Genomic DNA, 22048 nt, shown 5'->3' with positions numbered 1-22048 from the left:
GCCGCGCATTATTTAAGAGCCTTAAAAAGATGAAGAGGAAGAAAAAACAAATTGGTTCTTCCTGAAAGTGGCCAGCCGGCCATGCTCACAATCTCCCCGCAGCACCGTCCGCATCTCTCCGCAGCTGGATAGAGAGAAAAACGAGAGAGAGGGGGATAGAGAGAGGGGGATGGGAAGTGTAAAAGTGAGAGAGGAAGACAGAGTGGCATAGAAAGATGGAGAGAGAGAGAGGGATATGGAGAAAGAGAAGGATAGGAAGAGAGAGAATGAGACCGAGAGAGAGAGGGGAATGAAGAAAAGGAAAGATAGAGAGAGAGAGAGGAAGAGATTGAGAAAGAGAAGGATAGAGATAGAGAGAGAGGGTTTGGAGAAAAAGAAGGATAGAAAGAGAGAGAGGGTATTGAGAAAGAGAAGGATAGAAAGAGAGAGAGGGTATTGAGAAAGAGAAGGATAGAAAGAGAGAGAGAGAGAGGGGTTATCTCTCCCATACGGCGCCGCAGGGCCGGAGCGGAGCGGAGGGGAAGGCCATGGCACGCGGCTGCTCCATGGCACAATTGAACCTGTGATTGAAATGCCTGGCGTGCAGTGGAAGATGAAACTCGCCAGCCTTTGAAACTGTCTGTAATTTTCCTCCTGGCCCCGAGAGATAAAGAAGTTTTCACGGTGCGCAGTAGTGCTCATTAAACTGTTTGTGTGTGTGTGTGTGTGTGTGTGTGTGGCTCTGTGTGTGTGTGTGTGTGTGTGTGTGCGTGTGTGTCTGTGTGTATGTGTGTGTGTGTGTGTGTGTGTGTGCGTTCTCAGCCCTGCTGACCTGCCGGCCGGATGAGTTCCAGTGTGGGGACGGCTCCTGCATCCACGGGACGAAGCAGTGCAACCGGGTCCACGACTGCCCGGACTACAGCGACGAGGCCGGATGCGTCAACAGTCAGTCTTGTCCCCCCTTGGTCTTCCTCTTTCCTTCTCCTCTTCCTCTTCTTCCACTACTCCTCCACACACTTCTCCCAACCAACCCTGCCATCAACCCGTCCTCTATACGATGATTAGTGTCATCTGCTGTATATTCTCTGCATTAGTAGCCGCTGATGAGGCCAGCATGCGCGAGGCTGGACCGGCGCCCGTGCTTTATGGGCATTACAGTAGTGTCTGATTGGTGGCTTTTTATGGCGGCCATGTTAATCGCCACCTGCTCTGGCGCTCGGCTCTTGCTCTGTCTCTGTGTCTGTTGGCAGGTGGACAGAGAGAGAGTCTGCTGACGGGGGGTCTCTGGGTCTGTGTGCTAGTGATGTGACTGTGTGGGCTAATGTCTGTCTTATCCCTCCCACCACTGCAGCCACCAAGTGTGAAGGGCCGCACAAGTTCCTGTGCAAGACCGGCGAGTGCATCGACAGCAGCAAGGTGTGCGACTCGGTCAAGAACTGCAAGGACTGGTCGGATGAGCCCATGAAGGAGTGTGGTAAGAATTTTCACACACACACACACACACACACACACACACACACACACACACACACACACACACACACATACACACATACAGCACAGATGCCAATAACATTAACATTTTTATGAGTAATAGTGTTATGAATGCTTTATGAAAAAATGTTTTATGAACACACACACACACACACACACACACACACACACACTCACACTCACACTCACACTCACACTCTCACTCACTCACTCACTCACTCACTCACTCACTCACTCACTCACTCACACAAAAGAAAACAAACTGAACTTGCTCAGACATGCATGTATTCACATATTGCCCACATGCCTAATACACACTCACTACAGTGCTGTCATGGAAACAGAAACACACACACACACTCACACATGCACATACACACACTACAGAAGACTTTCTCTGACACATGTAACCATTTACATATCGACCCAAATTCTCATAGACACGCATGTACACACTCGCGAACGCCGGTGTGAAGACACAGCATACAAGCACGTACACATACACATACACATTCACACATACACACACCTACACACACACCTACTCACACACACCCACACAGGCAATTAATCACATTCACACACAGACACACACACACACACATTAGCATTCAGCCTGGCTTCTCCTGAGAAGCCTGCGATTAGTAGAAGCTCCTCTTGATCAAGCGTGGAAAGCCTCTGCCTTTTCGTTGCAATCAAAGTCCAAGCCTTCCCTGGAGTCTGCCCTCGGACACCCGTCGAGCTCAGCTTTTCCTCCCCCACAAACACCCTCAGAATCTCGCTCCTAACCTCCCCTCCTGGAATACCACCACAGTATATACAGTATATATAATGTATGTATGTATGTATATTATATATGCAATGCATATAGGTTTTGTTTATACTGTACACCAATCCTACTGTGTTTTGAGCAAAACTATTGCTAATGGTTGGTGATGATGGTAGAGTAGTCATGATGCGCGTTGCTCTGTAGCCCTGGGACATGTATCACGGCTCGGGCTTATGAGCAGCCAGCAGTGGCTGTGCTGTCTGCGTCTGCCGTTCCCATGATGAGACCCCCTGGTCTGTGAGCTCATTGGCACGCTCCGCTCCGCATGTAAATGGCAGTGGAGAGGGGCCCTGATTGCTGCCGGAGACTGATGGATGGTCTGACACGGTCTGACACTAGCCGTTTCGACCTGTCAGCCAGGGTAAACAGTTATGGCAGCTCTCCTCTGGTGAGATCATTTCATGTTCTTTTCTTTTAAAGAGGGAGAGGGAGATGGGGGGTGAATTAACAGAAGATAAGCACCCCCAGCCCCCGACTTGTGTAACGCTTTGCTGCTGTGTTCTCTGCCTAAGTGCGGTGTGTGTGTGTGTGTGTGTGTACAACTCATTGCCGTGTGTGTTAATGGGATGGATATCATATTCAGAAAATGCCAGGCTGTGTTTGTAAAACACTCTCCTCCCTCTCCCCAAGTCTCCCAGGGTTGGCTTTAAATATTTAATGCAGAGTACACACACAGAGCGGTGTGCCAACCAGCTAGTGTCAGCCGAGCCCACTGCACACACACACACACACACACACACACACACACACACACACACACACACACACACACACACACACACACACACAAGGCCGCCGCTGCCACTGCTGCTGCTGAAGCCTTTTCCTCTCCCCCAGGCTGCAGGCAGCGCAGCACAGCACAGCACTGCTCCCCTCTGCTCTGCTCCGTTCCCCTCCGCTCAGCTTGGGCAGGGGGAGGAGGGGATTAGCGGGGGGGAGGGTGACCTGGAGCTCTGGTGTCTGCTGGAGTCACTGGAGTCATGCCAGGTGCACCGCCATGCTGCAGCAGCAACACACACACACACACACACAGATATTCAGAGACATAGACACACACAAACACACACGGACACACGGACACACACACACACACACACACAGATATTCAGAGACATAGACACACACAAACACACACGGACACGCGGACACACACACACACACGCACAGAGACACACACACACACACACACAGACACATGAGCCAGGGCCTCGAGCATGACTCTGTCTGTATCCATGTGAGGTCCAGGTACTGCCTCAGGTGTGTCTGTTGGTGTGTCATTTATGCCTGTTCCAATGTGTTACACACACACACACACACACACGCACACTCAAATACACACGCACACTCTGACATACAGGTAGACGATCAGTCTCCACTACAGTTTCAGTCCAGTTGCCTGGTTGACTTTCACAGTCTGCTTATGCATGAGAGTGTGGCCTTCTCTCTCTCTCTCTCTCTCTCTCTCTCAGTCTCTCTCTCCCTCTCTCTGTATCTCTCTCTCCTCCCTGTCTTTTTCTATATCTCTATACTCTATACTTGTTACTGCAGCTTGTGTAGGCAGCTTTCTCATCAACAGCTTGCATGTAATAAGAGAGAAAGACAGAGAGAAGAGAGAGAGAGAGAGAGAGTAGTATGCCTTCAAGATTCTCACTTTTATTTGTTTGCAGCTGCTGCTGTTACCGCAGTACCTCTGCAACCCACTCATATCCCCAATAAAGCTCACCCATGGAGCAGCAGAGAAACAATACACACACACACACACACATACACATATACACACACACACACACACACACACACACACACACACACACATACACAAACACACATACACATACACACGCACACGCACACACACACACACACACACACACACACACACACACACGCATATGCATACACACACACACACACACACATACACACCTTTTCCATTTCCCCGTCCCTGCCAGACACACACCGTTACTCACACCCTCATACTGTGAGCTGGATAATTAGTGTGTGTACCTCTTGACTTCTGGCGAGGGCTTCCCAAGGTATTTTGAACATAATGAGAGTTTGCGGATCTGGATGCTTTAAGACTACCTGGCTCCGCATTCGTTAGGCAGACGCCGTGCCGTAAGTGAATGCTGACGGTCCATCCCGCTGTTCTTGGATCAGCAAACGGAGGAAAAATTGTGACATGCGCCCACCTTCCTATTTGCCACCCTCAGTGCTTTTGGATGGGACCTGGGTTTTAAAAAGCAATTTGGATTATTGTGTTTCGGCTTCCTGTGTCGTTGAAGTCTAGCCAATAAGGCTGCACGTCACAGGCTGATGCCAGCACAAACGCATGAACACACACACACACACACACACACACACACACACACACACACACACACACACACACTGAACAAGTACTGCTACACACAGTACGCACACACTCACACCCATGCCACAGACATACACCATACTGAAAAACCAAATTAAACAAACATACAAACAAATTACTACACACACACACACACACACACACACAACACAATCCCCCAAATGTAGCTTTCTTCCAGGTCTCCTTGGAAGCCCTTTTCCTGTTAAAAAAAAAACATTTCTCTGGGCACTGTCTGGGATTTGAGATATGATATATGCACACCCCCAAGCACACACACACACACACACATATCCAGACACAATGGCACACACACACACACACACACACACACCCCCACCACCACCGCTCCATCCTAATCCTCTGGCATCGGGCGAAGACACTCCACCGCCTTGGGGGAAAAAAACGAACCCGAGTCACTCACCTGTCACCGGCTGTCACGTCGCCACTGGGCATTCCTCTGACTCCAGCTAGCCCAGCTCATCTCCCTCACCTCTCCTCCCCCCCTACCACCACATCCTCCCATCCTGTCTTACTCTCTCTCTCTCTCTCTCTCTCTCTCTCTCTCTCTCTCCCTCCCTCAGGCCTGAACGAATGCGAGGACAACAACGGAGGCTGCTCCCACATATGCAGGGACAGGCGCATCGGCTACGAGTGTGACTGCCCCGCCGGCTACAAGCTGATGGACAAGAAGACGTGTGGAGGTACTGTAGCGTTCACACAGGCGACGGCACACACACACATACAAACACACACACACACACACACACACACACACCACACACTGGAACACCCCAATGCTGTACAGACTGTGAAGACAAGATGTACTGAAACAGGGGCAGCATGTAGCATTAAAAAGGCATAAAGCTATGACACTGTCTGACAACTGCCAATGAGCCAGTATAGCAACTGTGATAACAAGCAGGAGAATATCCCTATCTGCTCTGTTTCAATGGACCTTGAGCTCTTACGTCAAACAGCTCAATTTGTTCTCTCACTTTAATGTTATAGGCCACTGTAATGTTTGGCCCCAGCGGGACTTCAATCACACATGCTATGTGAAGACAATTTGTCTTGTAATATTTGAACAGCTGACAGCTCAAAGTCACTTAGACTGGAAGAGGATGAGTCAGGGAGCTCACATAGACATTTATTAAGCTTTATTCACACAGAGCACCTTACCCTACCTTACCTTACTATGCACAGAGAATCACAGGCCCAGTCCCTGCCTCAGTCATTGCAAGCGCCTCTGATTGATTAATCACCACTATGTGGATACTCTTTTTAGAATTGATTTAGATTAAGTGTTAGTGAGTATAATTTGTATTTTAGTATATTTAGCATATTCTTTATCTTCTACTGTTTAGTTGTGTTTTTATATTATATACTTTAATTACTCTTTCTGCTGTTAAAGAATGTGTTTGTGTTGTCTGTATGCTGCTGAGACCTTGAATTTCCCCTGGGGATCAATAAAGTATCTATCTATCTATCTATCTATCTATCTATCTATCTATCTATCTAATCTGTCACCCTCACTGCCACAGGCATCAGGAGTGTGTAACTCATGTCTGTGTGTGTGTGTGTGTGTGTGTGTGTGTGTCCCTCTGCGCAGACATAGACGAATGTGAGAACCCGGACGCCTGCAGCCAGATCTGCATCAACTACAAAGGCGACTTCAAGTGTGAATGCTACGAGGGTTACGAGATGGACCCTGTAACCAAGAACTGCAAAGCCGTCGGTAAGGCATTTGGTTCATCTGTGTGTGTGTGTGTGTGTGTGTGTGTGTGTGGAAATGTTCTCAGTGTCACTCTCTTCCTCTCCTCCGTTGCTCAGGAAAACGAATGGAGTTTTAGTGCACCATTCACACACACAGCTGTCAGCCACAGGCAAATATTTGCCATCTGTCTGAATGGGGAGAGAGGGCGAGACAGGAGGGTTTGCTGCACTAATTGCACTCCCTTAGGTTGGCTCTAGGCTAACTGCTTGTGAGGTGTGTGTGTGTGTGTGTGTGTGTGTTTATGCATACTCGTGCGTGTGTGTGTTCTTGCACGTGTCTGTGTGTGTGTGTGTGCATGTGTGTGGTTATGCAGGGGTGGAGGGTTCTAGCTAATGCTGTGTGCCCGTTGGCATATTGTAAATAGCTACAGGCTTTGTGGTTTGAAGCCACCGGTTGTCAAATAGTCCTGAGGCACCAGCATCTGCCAGAGCAAGCAGTGCTTTAGCATAGCATAGCACAACACAGCAGCCCATCATCGCTCCCAGGTCTGAGTCATTAAGTGCCCTCTGTGCCTGTGTCGGGGGGAAGCGGGAGCTGGAATTGGTATCGTTTTGCTCAAAGTGGCGTGAAAAAGGCATTGATTACCATGTGTGTGTGTGTAGGGAGAGAGGGGGGGATTCTCCTCTTTGTTGCTCCTCGCTGAAATGGATCTGTGCTGTCGAAAGTGGAGCCTGCTTTATGAGGCGGAGAGCACATAGAATAACCGCAGCATCACTGGCGAGGGTCTGATATTTTCTAAGTGTGTGTGTGTGTGTGTGTATGCATGCTCATTGGTGCCTGGCCTAGCCATCGGGGACAGAGACGGGCTGTTCTTCTGGAGGGCTTATGTGCTTTGAAGTCACTGTGGGGAATGGATGTGCTGAGGCTTTGTGTTGTTTCACTCTAGTTTATTTATTTATTTGTTTAGATATTTTTCTTCCCCTCTGGTCTGTCAGTGTTTCTGATCTCTGAGTTCTCGGTGTCCTGTCCTTCTCAGGTGTGTTGACCTATCTTCCTCTCTTCCTTGCTGTCTCTCGTTCCTTGCCATCTGGCTTTCTCTTTCTCTGCCTCTATTTCTCCTCTTTCTGTTCATCATTTGGACTGACAGTGAAAATAATAATGCCATATCATTAAACATATGGGATTGACATTAAACTTATAGTCAAGTCAAGTCAACTTTATTTATATAGCGCAATTCATTCACAGAGATCGTTCAATGGGCTTTACATAAACAAAAGCAAACAGGAATAATTGATAAAAGCATAGAAGGGCAATAGTCAAAGAATAGTTTAAAAAGTAAAGAATAATAATAAAATAATTGATATAATACTTAGGACTAGTCTTAGGCTTAAAGAGAACTTCCATGAAGCAGTCGATTGAAATAAGGTTTTAGCCTAGGACTAGGCTTAATCCATGTATGGGAAACTTACAGGTCCCTTGCTGGGCCTTCGTTCAACTCTCTCTTATTGTAAAAGTTTCTGTTGTTCTGTTTTGTTCTGCTCTGTTAAGGCTTGGAGTAACTCTCTGGCGAGTGATGAAATGTTAGGGTCAGCTTGTGTAATGTTAGACGCAGAAGGTTCTCAGTGTTTAGGAGTCACCACTCCAGGGCTAGTTTACCCTGAGAGAACTGCTGGGACTAGACATCTCAGTGCGGCATCAGAGAAAGCGTCACATGTCCTGGTGGGATGTTCTTTTTGAATTCCTCATCGGTTCCTGTTGTTCCATATTTTAATTTCCTTGTTTGTGTACTTTAAAAGAGTTGATGCCTCTGGGATAGCTGCCCTGAAGACATTATTAGACCAAGCTTCCTATGCTGAAGTGAAAACTTTTTTATGATTTTTGATTTTCCCTTATGAAAAAGGGAAGTTATTTTCTTCACCATTGACCACGTCTGTGAGCTCCACTCTGACATTGCAATATCAGTGCAACATCTCATTATTCGCTTGTTTGTTTCTTTAGAAAAAATATGTGTTTTGTTGTGAAGGACCTGTAGTTTGGTTTGCATGCGCAACTCTCTGAGGACACATGAAAGACTTCACCTTGACGCATTTGTTTATGTTTATGTAATTAAACTTCTACTTTTCACACAGTTTACATCGATGTGCTGACTGTTTTGCGATAGCAGTTCTTAAATGTACAGAAAACTGTGGAGACTTACTTCAACATAGCTTAGTAATACATTACTGGACAGAGCAGAGACAACTCTGTGACCCCAGACGTGGTTTTGAGAGTTTCACATTTTTGCCATTTTTGTTGTGTCTGATAAGATATGCACCACCACTTGGGAGCTAGCTGGGAAAGCCAACTGTCTGGTTATCACTGTACAAGAATGTTAGTGTTACCCAAAATACCTGGAGCATCTATAACAGTGTGGAAATATGTGGGGAGATAGCGACTGGTGTCCTGCCATCATGTTTGCCAGTGATATCCTTAGTTTTCCCTTCTTACTTATCTCCCTCTCCTCTCTCCAACCCTCCCTCTCTCCATCCCTCCCTCTCTCTATCCTTCCATCTCTCATATCTCAGTAGCACCTGAATAAAGTAGATGAGTATCCACGTTTGCGGCGGCGCTGACCCAGCCGTGGTGTTACATGCTTGGTTTGACTCTGATTTCCTCGGAGGATAAGCAAGCGCACCGTAATTAATTACAGCTTTAATTACACTCGCCTTCCATAGAGACGACACCGAGCAGCTCCGTTACCACGGTACCCCACACCCCGCCCTTATCTCCGAGGTCACTGCAACACCTGCGAAGTTTGTATGGCCCCAATTCAGCGGCGCACGCTGATGAGAATAGTGTGCTGTATGGAGTCTGTGCTATATTTGTATCAGTGAACGTCTGAGCTGTCTATGCAGGCTTGTGGCTAATGAGCAGCTGAGAAGGAGCCAGGGGGGTTGGAGGACTTCAGAGGCAATGTGACATTACCTCAGACCCTGTCCATATGTTTACAGGTCATTTCATCCCCCTATCTCTCTCTCTCTCACTCTCACTCTCTTCCTACTATCTCTTTCCTTCTCTCTCTCTCTCTCTCTCTCTTTTCTCTCTCTGTCCCTCTCCCTCGAACTCCTCTGGTCTATTTATATGGCTGCCCTGTTTTTTTTGTGCGTTCTGGCTCATCGACTTAGTTGCAACATCTGGCTTTCTCCCCTTACTCAGCTCTCTGGTCACAGTCTCTTTCATTGCTTCACCTGATTGCTTTCTGTTGGGCTCATTTTCTCTCTCTCTCTCTCTCTCTCTCTCTCTCTCTCTCTCAGTGTCTCTTTCTGCTCACCTGTCTGTCTCTATCACTCTGTTCTCTTCCCTTCTATCTCCCTCCTTTTCTCCTCTTCCTCGCACCCCTCCATCTTTCCTCCCTTCTCCTTTCACTGTATGCCTGATTTTCTGTCTCCCCTCATCTTTCTCTTTCCTCTTCCTCCTCCTCCTCCTCCTCCACCTCCACATCTCCCCACTCCTTGCTGTGTTTCTGTGTGTATAAATATATAATTGGCGATCTCCTGTCTCCTTTCTCCAGCATCTGTTGTGACAAGCAGGCGCGTGTGCCCTGTGCGTGTGCAAGTGCCATCCACGGTGTCAGCGCTACCCAGGCATCGCTCGGCTGCTTGTCGACGCGCAATCTAATGAATGTTCGGGAGGCAGCACCGCTTCTGCCGCGCGCTAGATGTTTTCATTTACAGTGTACACGGAAGGTTCCGGAGCGCTGACGGAGCCCAGATGAAGCGCTCTCCCGGCTCTGACAGCTCCGTGATGGAAAGCTCGTCTTGGAAGCTCGGCCGGCTGGTGCGGGCATTCCGAGGGCGTTCTCTCTCTCTCTGTCTCTCTTGCGCGTGCGTGCAGCAGCCAAACAGAACAGACAAGCGGGATTTATAGGGCCCCGCTTTCTGGGGCCACAATTCATGTCATGGGGGAGTGGGGGCCACATCAGGCCCCTTAATTCACAAAAGCAGACGACATTAAGCTAATGATCCCTGGGAAGTTGGGAGTTCATTTCACCTGTCTGTCAGCCTGCACTGGTGCAGGCTTTACGTATCATATTAATAAATGTTGATTCCTTTTCTTGCACCCCCCCCTTTTCTCTGCACTGTCTATAAGGTTTATTTCTTTGCACTTGTCAGTTCCATAACATTAGCCACAGCAAATCGATTCAGTGCAATTGACGATGCTTTAGATAGCTGCCAGGGCTCGGAAGACTACTCTAATTATCCAGGCATGCCTGGCCTGGTATTAGCTAAGATTGGAGGTGGGGAATTGAAGTGAGCGATGCAGGGGGTCTGTGAGGTGCAGAAGTGATGTCCCATTTCTATTGAGCCGGTGTGGTTCTGGAGAAGTGCTGAAGTGGACATTGGGGGGAGTCTTATCTGTCACTGGGACAGCACTGATAGTCAGGAGGTCAGAGAGAGAGGGAGAGAGACGCTGGGGAACCAGCCTGCCATCGGCTGTCATACTCTCATTCACATACAGTAGCTAGAGAGACTGTTCACACACACACACACACACACACACACACACACACACACACACACACACAAACACACTACCAAGCACATATCCACACATTGATGTAATACTCAGGCCCAGACACACACACACACACACACACACACACACACACACACACACACACCCATACACACACACTGCCACATCTTTTACTCTCTCTCCCCTGGAGGAAAGGCTGAAATTGATGGCTCCAAATCTCCCAGACATGGTGGAGAAATGATTGAATCCTAACTTGTGCAGGAAATGAAAATATTTGCTGGGTGTGCAGTGGGCCGTGAGGAGGAGTGGGAGGAGGAGGAAGGGGGAGGGTGAAGGCCCCTCTATAGGCACCTATGCTCTATTTCCCTCCTGATTCAGACAGGCATCTCCACGGACACCTCTGCTCCCTCCCGTGGCTGCTATTAAGTGATGCTGTTGGGAGAAAGGAGGTCTCTCTCTCTCTCTCTCTCTCTCTCTCTCTCTCTCTCTCTCTCTCTCTCTCTCTCTCTCTCTCTCTCTCTCTGCCCCCTGCCCAAGCTCTGGTCATGTCGGGGCAGCTTCTGTGGACTCACTTCTGAGGAGTGGGGGCAGAGAGGAGATGCAGTGGTGGGGAGGTCGAGTCCAGTTCACCCCGCTTTGTCTCTGTCAAATGGGGAGCAGTGATTTCACATGTGGGCTCCGGCCCTGGGGGCTCCCAAGGCATCTATCTGCCCCCGTGGATGCTGGATCCAATCGCAACCCAATCGTAACCCAATACCGGCAAGCGACACAGCCCTTACACACACACACACACACACACACACACACACACACACACACACACACACACACACACACACACACACACACACACACTCACTCAACAAACACACTCACACACACACAGACACAGGGATTAAAAAGGTGTCCTTTATCGACTGAAGGAATGGGCTGAGATCACCGCTTTTATGACATTCCCCAGCAGGTCTTATGGTCAATCGCTGAGGGCAAATTAACAAGATTTCGAGCCAAAGAGATTCAAATGAGAGTGATCCGTGAGACAAAGAAATGAAGAAAGAGAAAGAAAAAAAAAACGAGAGAGAGAGAGATCACCAGGGTGCTGTGAAAGAGAGAAGGGAGAAGAGAGGAGAGGTAAATGGAGAAGTGACAGGCCGGTTTCCACACACAAACATGAGCATAGATCAGGCACGAGCAGGCAAATAAAAGATTAATGGAGGGCACAGGGAAGGGTAATGGGGAAGGCTCTGGTTTGGGGAATAGATATCTCTAGGCCTGTTGTTTAAAGGTGTGTGTTTGTTTCTCTCTCTCTCTCTCTCTCTCTTGTGTGTGTGTGTGTGTGTGTGTGCACATCCATTTGAGTGTGAGGGAGAGTGAGTTTATGTGAGGTAATTACCAGTCTGTGTTCGAAGAAGTTGTAGCACAGCAAATGGCAAATCTATGTTTTAATCAATGGCTATAAAAGTGAGATCACACATGTAACAAACACGCACACACCCACACGCATGCACACACACACACGCACACCCATAACTACTCTATTCACGTTTAATGTAGATTCTTTCACAAGTGAGTAACCTTGAAAGACGCTTTATGACACATTGATAATCACAAAACACCCATTTCCTCGGAGTAACTCTTGTGCGATACGATCAGTCAACAAGGAAGCAGGACCTGCATTCCAATATTGTCCACTGACCTCAGATATACCAGGAATAACCAAGCCAATATTTACCATTGAACGCAAGAGTCCTTCCACCAATCCCTTAATGTCACCGCCTGAATGCATTGGGTAATTTTCAAACATACCGATTGGATTTGTGTGCAGTCGTGCTCCCTTGCTCTGTGGTATCACACACATTTATGATTGTGTTTAAAGCAAGTCACTTGTGCAAACAGGCTTGTTAAGAGTTAATTACCTGGAGTGCTCACGCTGCGCAGATTATAGGCAATCAGGAGATCTTTGTGTGGAGACATGAAAAGACAGAGAGCTCACTTGAGAAATGATGAGACGCCAGGACACAATGGAGGTATTTGATTGAAAACAATAAGCATTACATAATCAAAACAAGTTTGTATATCAAGGTTTTTTTTTTTAAAAAGCTTTATTTCCTCTTGTGTAGGTAGAGTATGGTTTTGTTCATCTTTGACTCCGACTGTAAACCCTGGTGATTAAAACACAAAAAGCGATGACACATGTCATCGTTCAGTTAACAGAAGTCCTAATATAATGCACAAATTGCTTTAGATTAAAGTGCCTGGTGTTTACATTAGTGTAAGGATGCTTATGTTCACTTCCCCTTGGCAGGCAAGAGCCCGTACCTGCTGTTTACCAATCGGCATGAGATCCGGCGCATTGACCTGATCAAGAAAGTCGACAGTCAGGTGGTGTCCACCCTGAAGAACGCCGTGGCCTTGGACGTGGACGTGACCACCAACAAGATGTACTGGTGTGACCTCTACCACCGCAAGATCTACAGGTACTGAGCAAGGACACCACTCTGCCCTCTATGTGTTGGTTTGGAGGGAATGACACTGGTACATGCCTTTGTGCAAACAGTTATGGGTTTCAGATAACCGAAGTTCATTTATTGTTAATCCAAAAGATAATTTGGGATTTCTAAATTTAGCTCTACTTTGTCTTGAAATAATGAACCGTTATCTCTAATTACATTTTTCAGTTGTAAGATTGAAGATGTATTTTCTATTTAATTCAAACATGTTTTATTTTAATTCAAAATATCTAGAATTCAGCTTACGGTCTGCCAGATAAATGTAAATACTAGAAGTAATTTAAATATCTCTTCTTTAATTCTGCTTTTTATTAATGGTAGTGGACGATATTAGTCCAGGTGATTAGAGATACCCACATCACTTTTTAATTTAAATAAATAATAATAACATGTAATAAGTGGTCTCCCATATCGATGTATTAATCTAAGTACAGAAGCTAGCTTTTTTATGCGTTTTTACATTCTTAAACGTTTTTTACATTCGTACATTTCTCTCTCTCTCTCTCTCTCTCTCTCTATGCATGCTCCTTACCTTGATGGCCTTGACAGGGTTATTTGTAAAAGCATCAATATGCTTGTGGTGCTGTGGTGGTGCTTTACATGCACAGTTATATCATCTATAAAGAATATGCCCACAAACACATACAACTCATACACTCACTCTTTCTCTCATTTCTCTCCTCTCTTCCTCTTTCTCACTCACACACACACACACACACACACACACAAACACACACACACACTCTCACACACACACTCACACACATACTGTACTCTCATTCCCTGACTATTCTTCTGTGCAACTGTCTTATATTAATGAGGATACGATGAAGGCCGATTAGTGCTAATCACCCTGGATGCTGGAAGCGGACTTGTTCCCCTCTCCTCTGTCCTGATGCAGCTGGCTGACGGCCTCCACTCAGCACTCCGAGGAGGCTACTTTACATTTAAAACACAAGCACACACTGATGGCTGAGATGGTTAGTCCCTCTCTCACGCACGCACACCTTCTACACCGGCGCCTTCTATGTGTGAAGTTCTAGGATTTGCAGTGAGCCGCAAGCACTTATGAGCCCACACACATACAAAAGATATTATATCCACACACACACACACACACACACACACACACACACACACACACACACACACACATACTCAAGTCAGGGATGTGGATGTGCAAGGTGATAATTGGCTACTGTGGGAGAAGTAGGATTCAGAGCATCAGATGAAAGGTCTACTCCCCCCCTCCACTCTCTCTCTCTCTCTCTCTCTCTCTCTCTCTCTTTCCCACCCTCTCCATACTTCCCTCCTATGCCTCAAGCCTCAAGCCACTCTGCAGTAATTAATACTGATCAGTGGAATAGTACACTTCACGTACCTGAGTGATCCTGCAGCTCTGGCAGCTCCTGCAACATGAGAGAGAGTGAAAGAGAAGAGAAAAAATAGAGAGAGAGTGAAATCCCAGATAGAGAGGGATAAAATGCTGAAATGGAAGAGAGAAAAACAAGGCTGGGAGGAGAATGAAGATATCATTGGTGTTATATAGAGCTAAATGAAATGACAAGGTAAAAGCAGGCAGCCGCAGGATATCCGTCCTTGGTGACCTCTCCTCACATGACCCTGTAAAGTCCACCCAAACCCCAGAACAGGAGCTGGAGAGCGTTTGGACTTGTGTAAACACGGAGAGGCGAGTTGGTTTAGCGAGAAGCCACCAGAGGACCTGTTTGTCCTTCAGCCCCCCTCTGTGAGAGCCACTGTTCCTGGTTCACATCTCTCTCTCTCTCTCTCTCTCTGTCACACACACACACACACACAGACATAGACACACACAAACACACACACAAACACACACACACTCATGCTCTCACAGGCTGCAGGGGAGGCAGCTCTAAATCATTCCGGCCCCACCATATGCTGCCTCTAATTTACCTCTCTGAGTAATTGTCTTCATTACTCTTCCTCACATTGCTTCCGCAAGGCCCGTGCAAAATAAAAAATCACAAAGACTTGTGTGTGTACTGTATGTATGTGTGTATGTGTGTGTGTGTTGGTGGTGGTGGTGGTGGGGGAGTGGGTGGTTCACAAGCTGTGATCCACAATTTCTCAACTTTCAGAAGAACAGCTGTACTGTATGCTCAGAGTTGGACCAAAGCCAGGCGATTTGCTCTTTGAGGACTTTGGTCTGTCCATGTGCGTCACGGGCACGGCTGCCCGTGTGGATGGTGTTTCAGCGCTTCACGCTGTCTGCCAAGGACGCACTCCATCAGAATCACCGCTGTGCCCGTTTAATGACACTCAAGCTACATCAGGCCTGCACTCGGGGAAGGATGTGGATAATGGTGATGAAAATGTGTGCTGTGCTTTGTGCGTCCCCCCCGCTCCGATGGTCCATTCGCGGCACGGATCTGCTCTGGTATCACAAAAAAAGTGCAGTGCTACTACAACAGTCAGAATCTCCGCTAATGGAACTATGACAGCAGTGCTAGCATAGCGATTCAATTGCAGCTGCGCTGCTAACAAAGACGCTAATATAGCGCTGTTAGCGGAAAAGTGATGGCGGGGTTAGCATAAAATGCTGCAAATCAGAGGAGAGCGAGAGTGGTGCTTGAATCCAGCGAGCGCAGTGCGGGTGGGATGGTGCAATCAGAGCCACGAGAGCGGAGGCTTGCCATCACAGAAACATAATGCATCACTTAACAGCAGACCTAGCAGCCATGCTAACAGGCAAGTGTTATCGGCGGCTCCACATGCCACTTGAGACACCATGTGCTTCAGTGGGCCCACGTGCTCCATGGCAGCTCTATCATCTGTGAATAGGTGTGGCGTTCACCAACCTGTGATTCATGTGTCACCACTGTTTACCCTGCTAATTCATTCATATTAGCATCGTTCCCCTGGTCGATCGATGCAGGGTTTTGAAGTTCCAGCCCATAATTAAGATGTTGCGGTGAAAACGCTGGCAATTAGTCTGACAATCTGCTTGTGCTATTTCTCCAATCCGTCTCTGTCTGTGAGCTGCCTGCCGCTCCCGCACCTGACGCCCCCTCAGTGTGAAAGACGTGGAGCCACCCGTAGCCAACCTCCTCTGGAGCACTCCCTCACTCCTCTCTCTCTCTCTCTCTCTCTCTCTCTCTCTCTCCTCTCACTCAGCTCTCTCTCTCACTCTCACTCCCCGCTCTCACTCTCTCTCACTCTCACTTCCTGCTCTCTCTCTCTCTCTCTCATCCACAGCATGGATTAGTGGGGCATTCTGTCATCAGCCTGTAATGCTGCAGATCTGTATGTGCTCCACCCACAAGATAGAGGGAAAGGGGGAATGGGGAAGGGATGAGAGAAGAGAATAGAAAAGAAAGGAGACAAGAGGCAATATCCTCTCACAGAAAAAAAGGGAAAAGGAGGAGTGGTAAGATAGTGAGATTTGAGGTAGAGCGAGGCAAAATAACATCTTCAGAATGGAGAGAGCGTAGTGTGTGTGATTTGGCAAACTCCCCTCTGTCTTTTTTAACGCCTTCCTTAAAGCCGTGCTGTAGCTTCCGCTGCTGATAAGAGCAGACAGGGCCATTTTGAGAGTGACTCTGTGCAGTGGGGCGACATCTGTTAAGAGCAGTGGCAGGATTTAAGATGCCACAGATGGGACATTAGCTGGCTGTAATGCCCCCCTCCTCCCCGCAGTGAAAAGTGGCCTCCAAGTGATGAGCAAGCATTTGCACAGGCCCCAGGAGCTCTGCTTGGACCAGCAGCGATCCTCGTCACGGTCCCCATGCCACTGCCGAGACGACTTACATTGCATGTAGTTAAATTCAGATGGCAACCGGGATGCCATTAAGTTATTGAGTGCATCCGAGGGCTCATTGCTTCCTTTTTGCTGCGGTGGCGTTGCTCTTTTTATAGATGCTAATAAACATCTGGTTGTTTCGACTGTTTCAGAGATGCTCACTCAAAGTGACTTCTGTGTTTGTAGTGATTGTTTATGCACAGATTCACCACATCTGTCACAATGTTATGATTGAGTGCACAGTGTGTGTGTGTGTGTGTGTGATATATAGCGAGTGAGAAATGTAGAACTTAATTATTCAGTCCTTGCAGTTTGTCCTCCGCTGAAAAACAGCATGACAACTTTCTGCTCCTGATGGCAGCGCACCATTGTTTTCCCTGACACCTTGTACTTGCATTTTAAAGTGACTCTAATTCTCTCTCTCTCCCTTTCTGCAGTGCATACATCAACAAGGCCGGCGATGCCTCACAGCAGAAGACGCTGATAGACACGGCTCTGCACTCCCCCGACGGGCTGGCTGTGGATTGGGCCCACAAGAACATCTACTGGACTGACTCCGGAGACAAGACCATCTCTGTGGCCACTGCCGACGGCAAGAGGAGGAGGGTTCTGATCAACATGGACCTGAACGAGCCACGGGCCATCGTGGTGGACCCAAGACAGGGGTGAGCCACCGCAAGATGAGTGTGGCGGGATATCTGGGTGCTTAGATTGGGAGAAGTAGCAGTAGGTGTAGTTAAATTGAATCATGATAGGGTGAGACCATTGTTAATCTCATATAATTAAGCTTGTTAAGAGACAGTTTATGTTTTAGGTGGGTTTTTAAACTGAATTAAGGCAGTTATTTAGTTATGAACATATCTCAAAAGTTATGACAGACATAAATATTATATTAATCTTTATGTAAATATAAATATAGTATATATTTATAGTATACATAAATATAGTATATATTTATTTATATACATAAATATTATATATTGTATATATTAATATTAAATATAAATATTTCCTCCTGTAAAATACGGTAACATATCTACATACTGCCACAGGCAGTTCTGCAAAGCCCCGGGTGAAAGCTAGAGACCGTGTGTCAAGTTCAAGTCCTGCTCAGACATTTTTTACTTCAGTCCCTTTCTCAGTCCGGTCATAGCTTCCTTGTCTCACACCGGGCCTGAGTTGTCCATTGATCCTCACTGATGTCCTTCACTTCAGCTCGCATTCCATTTCTTCCTGCCAAAAGCCGCCAGAATCTCCAGAACAGCCTCGCAGTTCACATTAGGCAGTTAGCTTTGCTCTGACGTTTTTTTTTGCCACTTGCTCCATTACGAAGGCTGTGTTGCTTCAGGGCACTTTGCTCCAAATTACAAAGGTAGGGGAGCATGAAAAACATGTAAATTGAATGCGCGGGACGGGTGGTGTCCCTGGGAGAGGTAGCTGTCGCCTGTGGTCTGCGGTCTGTGCTGTGCTTGCTGGGGTGAGTAGATGCCCCTATGAAGTGCTGCAACACTACTCCCAATAGGACCGTGGGCTTGTTGAGTGGAATGTTAAATGTGTGTGTGTGTGTGTGTGTGTGTGTGTGTGTGTGTGTGTGTGTGTGTGTGTGTGTGTGTGTGTGTGTGTGTGTGTGTGTGTGTGTGTGTGCGCTTACGTGTGTGTGTGTGTGTGTGTGTCAGGATTACTTTGAGTTTTCCCATGTCCTCAACTAGGCTTTCAAGATATAATTGTACATTGGGATCAGTGGCCTACTTTTTTTTACAAATCAACAAGGGATTGCAGAATTTAAGCCACTTCATCTCCTTTCAAGTTATCACCTGTTTAAGGAGTGCATTCAATATCAGCAACTTGCCAAAATAAAAGCACATCTCAGCACTGAAACATTGTGATGTAAATACAGTACATTATTGCAAGTAAGGATGCAGTGGAAATAGCTAGCCAGTTTGCTTGAGCCTTGGCTCTGGTTACTGGTACTGTTGGTTATAGTGTTTACATCAGTTTCACAAAATGAAAGATCTGGTTTTATTACTAATATCTTCACTTTTGTCAAAAGTGAAAATGGCTGCCTTCACTTGGTTGGAGCTTGGTTTACTTCAAATAAAGACATTGTGCTACAGGGAATACATGAAGTTAAGTCACCGATGGTTAAATAGTATATTGGTGCACCCATATGTGCTTGTCCATTGAGAGAACTATTTAAATTGGAGCTTCTGAAAACTTCCTTCCTCAAAATATTTTTTTTGGGACATTGACTTGAACATGACATGGATCTAAATTGTCTGCCATCTTCCTCCATCTTTTCTCTGCAGGTTCATGTACTGGTCAGACTGGGGGGCCAGCGCCAAAATTGAGAAGGCCGGCATGAATGGAGTGGACCGGCAGGTTCTGGTCTCTGAGAGAATCGAGTGGCCCAACGGCATAACTCTTGGTATTCTTGGGCTTCTTGGTCTAATTTACAACTTGTGTGTGTGTGTGTGTGTGTGTGTGTGTGTGTGTGTGTGTGTGTGTGTGTGTGTGTGTGTGTGTGTGTGTGTGTGTGTGTGTGTGTGTGTGTGTGGAGAGAGAGAGAGAGAGAGAGAGAGAGAAGAGAAAGAAGAGTGTTCATGAAACGTTTAGTATATTTAATTTTGTGCAAAGGAAGTCTCATGAGAGGTCATGTGAGGTTATGAGAGTGCAATCAATAGGAAATGGAAATGTGAGAGCTGAATGAACAGAAATGGTAGAGAGACAGAGAGAGAGAGAGAGAGAGAGAGAGAGCAAGACACGCTAGATAGAATGGATAGAGAGAACGGGCTAAAAATAAGCAACAAAATAAAAGTCTGTTAAAGCCAGTTAACTAGAAGGGCACTTGGAGGTCATCCAGTGAATTGGATCTACTCCAAAATGTACTGTAATGGGTTCTTCCTTGACCCATGCAACACTTGTCCAGCAAGTTCGGACCTTTAGTTTTTGCATAATCATAAAACATAAACACCGAAGACAGAATCTCCTTGGCAGAGGTAAAAAAAAGTGCAGTAAAACCCTACCCTTGGTGTAGTTTGGATCTCCTCAGCAAACCAACCTCTTCAATCAGCTGCCAGTTTAGGGGGAAAAACTAAAATGGGATTTCATGAGCTATACTGTCAATATTCTCCCCATTTCTCTCCCCCTCCACAAGAGCAGCAGTCCATTTAAGAAGTGGTCATGCTTGAAAAGGGGAGGAAAAAGAGAGGTGCCTGGTGAAGTAGAATTGAACATCAGTGCATTGCTATGAAAACAGATTTATTTTTGAGGAGGGAAAGTGTGTAGGATGAGGGGGACTCTTGTTAAGCACCATTACTTTACAACAGTGAAAATGTTTCTTTTTTCTCTCTGTATTGATTCCTGCAAAAATAGAACAGATTACCGGTATACATGTTTAGCTGTAGTTGTTTTTTTTCTGTAGCAGCTTTGAGTCATGTATGGTAATGTTGTAGGTGGCTTCTTGACCACCACAATGGCTGTTTGTGTATTTCTCCATCAGTTAGCTGATGTTTTATCCTTTGACAAATCACTGGACTATGTGACTATGGACACTTGGCCTGTGTCTTAGACTTGTCCAGCAGGCGCCTGTACTGGCTGGACTCCAAGCTGCACCTCATCTCCAGCGTGGACTTCAATGGCAATAACAGGCGGGTGCTCACCTCCTCCACGTCTCCACATCCCTTCGCCCTCACTGTGTTTGAGGTGAGCCCACTCTTACTCCAAACACCAATACCTGTAAAGCCATACACACACACACACACACACACACACACACACACACACACACACACACACACACACACACACACACACACACACAAACAGAACAGGTCAAAGTGGTATAGCAACCACAGTGCCAAACTGATTTGGCCTGCAATTGTATTTCATCTCAGATATAGAGCGTTGCATTGTTTGTTTTAGTTTTAATTTTGTTTTGTTGAAAACTTCTATTTCATTTTTATGTTATCTAATGATTTTTTTTCAGTACTAGTTTTAGTTAATCTTAGTGGTCATAGACAAACACACACACACACACACACACACACACACAAAACACATACTTCTCTTACACACCAAACCTCATTCCACAGGGAAGCCACACAAGCCAGTGAGATTAATGGTGTGGGATGGCAAGCAGCACCCAAGACAGAAACCAAATTAAAAACCCTTTAACGGTGCGGCGTGTGGAAGGGCAGCGCCACACGCAGCTGCGGTGGTCCTGCCAGGGTCGTATATCATAGCACCGCTCCTCATGACAGGCCTGTCGATGGGCGCGCTCAGGCCTCCTACCCTGGGGGGGCGGGCGGTGTAGAGGAAACATTTTCTCCTCTTTTTCTTTGTTTTTCTGTGGATGAGTCGGGTGTTTGAACGATGGGATGCCGCAGTAGCTATTCTCACAGGTGGGTGAGTTCAGCCCAGGAGTAGATGCAGCACACTGCATTGCACTGTGGTGAGATATTCCGTTTACGCCAAAGTTTAAAACGTTGTGAAAGTTACTTCAAGAGTAAAACAGCAGAACAGGATACAGAGAGTTTGTGTCGGTAAAAAAAAATACTATACAGATATCTCAAGGCCGCAGAATATTATAAAGAATTCATGTGCCCGTTAGCAGAATACGTGCTGGTAAGCAAAGACGTCAAAAAGAAAACCGAAATGACACTAATGTTGTCGATTCCATTCTGTGTTTTTTTTTTTTAGTTTTCTGAGCAAAAACAATATCTATGGGCACATTCACACATCTCTGGATGGGCTGTTTTCATTTATTGGAGTTTTCTGAGCAAAAACATTTATGTCTATGGGCACATTGACGCATCTGCGGAAGAGCTGTTTTCATCTGCTGGTGGTCCCTGTGTGA

General features: G+C 46.6%; 1 protein-coding gene across 1 annotated transcript in view; it reads left to right on the top strand.

The window, feature by feature from the left end:
- Nucleotides 1-22048, top strand: part of lrp8 (low density lipoprotein receptor-related protein 8, apolipoprotein e receptor) — a 141149-nt gene that overhangs the window by 106469 nt on the left and 12632 nt on the right. Inside the window, 8 exon segments of the mRNA XM_048253254.1 lie at nucleotides 802-924; nucleotides 1331-1453; nucleotides 5258-5377; nucleotides 6286-6411; nucleotides 13211-13382; nucleotides 17631-17858; nucleotides 19500-19618; nucleotides 20762-20895. Of these exon segments, the coding sequence (XP_048109211.1) occupies nucleotides 802-924; nucleotides 1331-1453; nucleotides 5258-5377; nucleotides 6286-6411; nucleotides 13211-13382; nucleotides 17631-17858; nucleotides 19500-19618; nucleotides 20762-20895 (1145 nt within the window).

The sequence above is a fragment of the Alosa alosa genome, chromosome 9, assembly GCF_017589495.1.
Source record: "Alosa alosa isolate M-15738 ecotype Scorff River chromosome 9, AALO_Geno_1.1, whole genome shotgun sequence".
NCBI lineage: Eukaryota > Metazoa > Chordata > Actinopteri > Clupeiformes > Clupeidae > Alosa > Alosa alosa.
The sequence above is the reverse complement of the archived record's forward strand: the minus strand, read 5'-3'. Positions and strand labels throughout refer to the sequence as shown.